Genomic DNA, 6,157 nt, shown 5'->3' with positions numbered 1-6,157 from the left:
TTTGGTTTGATTTATAAATTTAAAAACTCGACACAATGGTTTGGTTTGGTATTTGAAAATCTGAACCAACCCGAGGTTGAAAAACCCGAAAAAATCTGAATTTTATTAGTTTGGTTTGGTTTTAAATTTAAAATTTTTACACAAATGGTTTGGTTTGATATTTAAAAAACCCGAATCAACCCGGTCATGTACACCCCTAATCATTATGCATATTTATAGTGTCTTATTAGGGATAATATGTACAATGCGTACCCTTTCTACATCTTTTTTCCTCCTTCCAATTAGGTTAAGACTCAATTAATGGAAAATAATATAATGTCAAGTTAACTATTTTCTCGTAGTCTACAAATGGAAAATACTTGTAAACTTTGAATGAGTTTCAAGTTACTGGTGACTAAAATTTATATTTGTATATTGTATTTGTGTATCAACTAATTTCAACAGCACTCTAGCTCTTTAGTTTTCTTTTTTGTGAAATTTTTGTTGAGAAGTTGTTAGAACTTTTGTCCTGAACCCAAAAAGTTTTTCAGAAAATTCCCTCTATGAAACTTTCAAGAAAAAAGTGTGCAAGGTTTTCTAAAAAAAGAAAAGAAAAAATTGCACGACGAAAAAGATATATTGGGTCAAATAATTAATAAAATGTGAAATTGAACTAATTCTTAACACGTTGCAATTTAAATCTCTAAAATATGTTAAAGACATTATGTGGAAGGTTTGCTAACACACAATAATAGTAATATGCTGATAGCATTAAAAGGATATTTTAAGTGTGTTTGGTAGGGAGGAAAATATTGAATTCTTATGTTTGATTGGTTAAAATTATGAATATAATATTTTAAAATTAAAATTTATACCTTCAAAATCATATGAAAAATAGTATCAATTGTAATCTTTCTACGTTCATATGATTAAAAAAATTAATATCTCAATCATAATTTAATTCTCAAAACTCAAAAATAAAATATAACAACTAATTTAGAAGAGAGCGTATACTCCAGGTTATCAGGAACGCGAATTATAAGGCGTTCCTGTTGAGATATGAGCTGATGATGAAGCAAGGAGAGTACAAGTTAAAGCTGTTAGTGTTAATAAAGGGCAGATTAGTCTTTTCCAACTAATTAGTTATAACTAACTTTCTGTTAGTAGATTCTAGAAGTTAGTTACACAATGTAATAGGAATTAGCTATAAATACTAGTCTTACACTGATGTATTACTTAGTCTTTGAACTCAAACAATGAGAGTTTCTCTTCTTCAATGTTAGCTCCTTGTTAATGGAGTTTTACTGTTAATTCTACCTGTTTTCACTTACGTTCAGATTGCAATCCAATTCATTTTTAATTTATTCATTCGCCACCTTTGATTAGTTCCTATAATTAGCTTAGAATTTGCGATCACGTTAATGTCTATATATCGAAGTTTCACTTTGTATTTTTAGCGAAAATTTAGTTTTTGACGATCATTCTAGATCAGTGGATTATATGATCTAAATATAATATTTGATGTCTTCCAAAAAAAATGATCTAGCTAGTCCGAGTAAATGGCCAGGGCATAACAAAAGGTGCAATTAATTGTTGGAGTAATTGTCTGGAAAGCTCGATTTCACCTAATTAACCCTCTCTTGCTACGATCAAAATAAACAATACTCCCTTCTTTCTCTAAATTTTTACTTGTTTGATATACTAAAAATATGTTTTCACTTATACATATACATTTTAGCATATTATTTTTATTTTATTTTACCCTTAATATTAACTATTCATTCAAATTATTTTTTAAGTCCATAAAAAACTATACACTGATTAACCTAAATATAGTAGGCGCGCACTTCACATTTCTTAGAGGTGTAGAAATTTCATTGTGGCAAACAAAAGTAAATTATACCAACATGAGTTGTGGTGCACTACTAGAGGTCTTGGGTTCAGGCCTGGGTATGAAGAAAATCCTATTGGGAGCGCCACCCCCGAAGGGGCCCTGCAGGGCGCGATCTGAATTTTGTCGAAGCTTCAATGTGGGATTCGAATACCGGATGGAAAACCATAAAAAAAAAAGTAAATTATTCCCAGTAAAATTTCATAAATAAAATTTGAAAAAAATTGAATATACGACCTTACCTTAACCCTGAAAATAGAGAATCTATTTTCGAAAGACTCTAATAGCCTTTAATCACGACTCATGAGTCTCCCATGACACAAATGAGTTATTGGTCCCCCCCTTCTACCTATTCCTTCTTTCAATGCACCAAACTTTCTCTTAATTAAAATCTCAATTCCAACACTCCACTCCCTCACATTATTTTGCGGGAAAAAAAATAAATACCTTCGAATTATCGTAAATGGTATGCAAATATTCTCCGTCATACTTTTGAGACATTGGTGCCCTGTGCCGTCCAAAAACTAGAGCATAAATACCCTTTATACTAACGGACATACACGTGTCATAATCTTATCCACCGATCCGACATTTATTAAATATCGGATGGACGGATAAGATTATGCCACGTGTCCCTATTTAGTCTTCTGTTAGAGTGAAGGGCATATATGCTCTAATTTTTAGACGGCAGGGGCATCAATGTCCCAAAAGTATGACAGAAAGTATCTACATACTATTTACGATAGTTTGAATGTATATTTGTCCTTTTTCCCTTGTTTTGCGGTAGGCTTTGCGTCACGTTAATGTCTATCAAAATTTTTCACATTATATCCCTTCTCCCTCAACAACATTAAAGGGGAAAAGAAAGATAAGCCACCTAAAAATCTAACTCGAGAATAGTATTCTAGTGTGCTGAATCTAGAATTTCAATAAGGCAACTCAAAAAAAGATTAAAGAAATATTTCTTCAATTCACGTGACACTTTTTGAATTTCGAGATTCAAACAATAGTATATTTTTCATATTCTTTTTAATATTTTGAATTGTTAATTGTTGTAACTTATAACACTTTTTATATAGTTTTCAAATATATAAAATTTATTTTAAAAAACTTGAAGATTTCATACCTAAATTTACGGTCAAACCTAAATTTTTTAACTCTCAAAATTCAAACTATGTCACGTAAATTGAAACAAAGGGAGCATAAATATTATATCTAGTATTTTAAGGATAAATTACGTAACTAAGCAAACATTTGAAAGAATTATTGACCAGTTTCACAGGGATTTTTTTAAAGAAAAGAAGCAGCGCCAGAATTTAATCAATAAAACTTCCACCCAAAGTTACAATCAAATTTCCATCTAAAGCCTAATTATATATGTTTTCTATTCTACAAGTTGATTGTTTATCTCCTCAAAAGAAGTGTAATGTAACTTTAAAATAATATTGAAAGAATTATTGTTCTCTGTTTTGTTGTTCTTTCGCTTAATTTATTGTGGCAGGGTCTCGTTGCTTCAATTATTATATATTTACTCAAATTAACTATGGACATTAGTGCTTCGCTTGCTTTAATTAATGCAGAAATTAAGCCCTAAATTAATTTGCTTGACATTCAAATAAACGATAATTGATCCATATTCTTTTCTTTAGCTATTAAAAAAATTAAAATTGGATGACAAGAAGTTGATACAAAAAATATACTACTAGCTGTTAATTAGTTGAAACAAAAAATATACCACCCCTTATGTACACGTTTTCACAAATCAAGCTATCAAAAAAAATAATAGTCAATCCAAAAATACATTTAACATAATATGTGATATTGTTCGTTTTGAACTGTTGATCCAGGCTTAGACTTGGTCAGGAACGTAACGAATAGGCAAAGTCGGCTTGGCTAACCACGTAGGGTTGTAATCTCCGGGCATGATCACAACAAATTTTGGTTCCATCTCCGGCTTCATCAACTCTACCACCTTCTTCTCTTGACCGCGATCCGAATCGTTAACGTTGTTTGAACGCGATGATGATTCTTCCGTTGAAGGTTTCTTGTATGAACAAGTTACGACTAATAACGCTAACGCGATTAATCCTAATATAATTGCTATCCCACCAAATAGATAAGGGACTGGTGAATTCCATCTGGTAATACCTGAGTCTACTAGTAATGTTGAAGTTGCATTATGTGATGGCTTCATCATCATCATACTACTTGACATTGACATATATTTTTTTTTCTCTCCTATGGTATTGATTGATATTTGATATGTTATATTTGTTTTTTGTTGTATTTATAAGAGGGGAAATAATGGGTTTTAATAGTGCATTGATAAGATTGGAAGGGAAAATAGTTACCATATAATATAATGGAACCGTTTTCTACTCAAAAAAGGTTTAGGATTCTTTCTTTGGGTATACTGTATTCCTTGATGATCTATGCACTCAAAAATTCGACGGTGCATCACTTTTCAAGTCTTGTCTAACTTTTTGTATTTCCATATTTATCCCTACTTACCATATTTATGTTTTTTTAAATTACTCTGGTACATATTAAGTGAATTAGTGAGATTATTTTTTTTAGTTTAAAATAAATAAATTATTCAAAATTCCAAAAAATTGTTGGAATTTTTTCCATATATACCCTTTCACTTAATGATTTTTTTAAAAACTAGTTTACTTTTAAGAGAATTTTAGCAATAATCAAATGGATAATAGTAGGAAGTATTATTTGATTTATGTCCTTAAATAATATTTTTCTTAAAAGGTTTGTTATATCTCACCAATTCACTTAATTTGGACTAGAGGGAGGAAGTTTTACTCCCTCTATCATAATATTTGTCGTGTTTCTCTCACACATGTCTCTTAGAAAATATTAATTAGGTGAGATTGTGACTATTTTACCCTTATTTGTGTCTTGATATGTAATATTTTTTCATTTGATATTCACTTTATCTATGTGTCATCTCTTATAATTAAGGTGTTTATAGTTTTCAAGAATAATTAATTTGAGAAAAGAATAATGAATTTTGTCTTAAATATTTAAAATGACAAATAATTTGAGATAATTATTTCAAAATGAAAGACAAATAATTTGAGGGAGTACTTAATTTTTTGCTTAATAATAGTTAGGTCTACAACAAATTAGATCTTCTTATACTCAGACTCGTTTTTTTCCCCTCCATGCGTCAAACACAGTCGTATTTTATTTTTGGACTTTAACTTGCCTTCGTGACCTTTTCTTAATTATATATATCATTATTGAAAAATGTAAATCGATTAACAATACATGTTTTCAACAATTAATTTGAGATTAAACTTAAATATGGAATGACCTCAATTGTACTAATTAGTATACCTAAGAATTTTCTCGTGTCATCCAATCCTTTATTAGACACTAGAATTAGGAGACTTGTAGGTGACAATCATTCATCTAGTGTCACTATCATCTAATATGAAATAAGAAATTAAAGTATAGAAAGCTTATATCTTTTCCTAAATAAGCTCTTTGATCGGTCGCTTTCCTGATTTTCTTTTTTCTAGTTTAATCTAAAATCAATTAAAGATAACGTGGATTATACTCTTGTGACATTTTCTTTTAATGTCTCTACCGTTACCTGAAGCTAATTATTTGTCATGTTGTCTCCATTATAGACGAACGAAGATTTAAAATTGCTGAAATTAAAATTAAACTCACTTTAAAATAATATGTTCAGTTGAATCTACTGGGAATGGGTTACGGAAGGGTATATGCATAATTTGATCATGTGAAAAAACTAACATGAACAATAATGTGTGTTTTGAGAGGGAGAGTTTCTTCTGAAATGGGCCTATAGGGCCCGCTAAACGTGTTCTTTCGGATTAAGAATCCAATTCAGTTCATGAATTTTAAGTCATACACATGATAGGCTAATAAATAATTTATTAAGAAGGGAAAAAAGAAGTGTAGCTTTAACAGAAAAGTGATGGATAAATCAAGGTTCTAGAAGAATAAGATGGCTTTCTTATGATCAAATTAATGTGTTTAAAAGGTCTCTTAATTAACAAGCTAATTAATCCTAAATTTCACGATTACCCTAGGTTGATTAAGTAATCTTTGTTGTATATAGTGGTCTTTAATTTTTATTTGTACTATTCATTTAATTAAAATTTGTTATCAAAAGTATTCTTAATTATTACTTAATTTCGCTAGGTGTTTTTTTTTTTTTTGGAGAATGTTTGCTTTGAAACGTATTTAGAGCTATCTAATTCACAAAACAACTTTTACCTTTTGTTGAGATATGAGCTGATGATG

General features: G+C 29.8%; 1 protein-coding gene across 1 annotated transcript; it reads right to left on the bottom strand.

The window, feature by feature from the left end:
* Positions 1–3,719: 3,719 nt before the first annotated feature.
* On the bottom strand, positions 3,720–4,085 carry LOC102602188 (protein GLUTAMINE DUMPER 6-like). The gene has a single exon (XM_006355117.2). It carries the CDS (start codon positions 4,083–4,085, stop codon positions 3,720–3,722), a length of 366 nt encoding a protein of 121 aa, XP_006355179.1.
* Between the last annotated feature and the right edge of the window lie 2,072 nt (positions 4,086–6,157).

This window comes from Solanum tuberosum, unplaced genomic scaffold, assembly GCF_000226075.1.
Source record: "Solanum tuberosum cultivar DM 1-3 516 R44 unplaced genomic scaffold, SolTub_3.0 scf00191, whole genome shotgun sequence".
Taxonomy (NCBI): Eukaryota; Viridiplantae; Streptophyta; class Magnoliopsida; order Solanales; family Solanaceae; genus Solanum; species Solanum tuberosum.
Note: the sequence above shows the minus strand (reverse complement) of the source record. Positions and strands in the feature narration are given on the sequence as shown.

What these genes read in the sequence shown, in the direction of transcription:
- LOC102602188 (XM_006355117.2), bottom strand. Translation starts at nt 4,085, where the DNA reads ATGTCAAGTAGTATGATGATGATGAAGCCATCACATAATGCAACTTCA.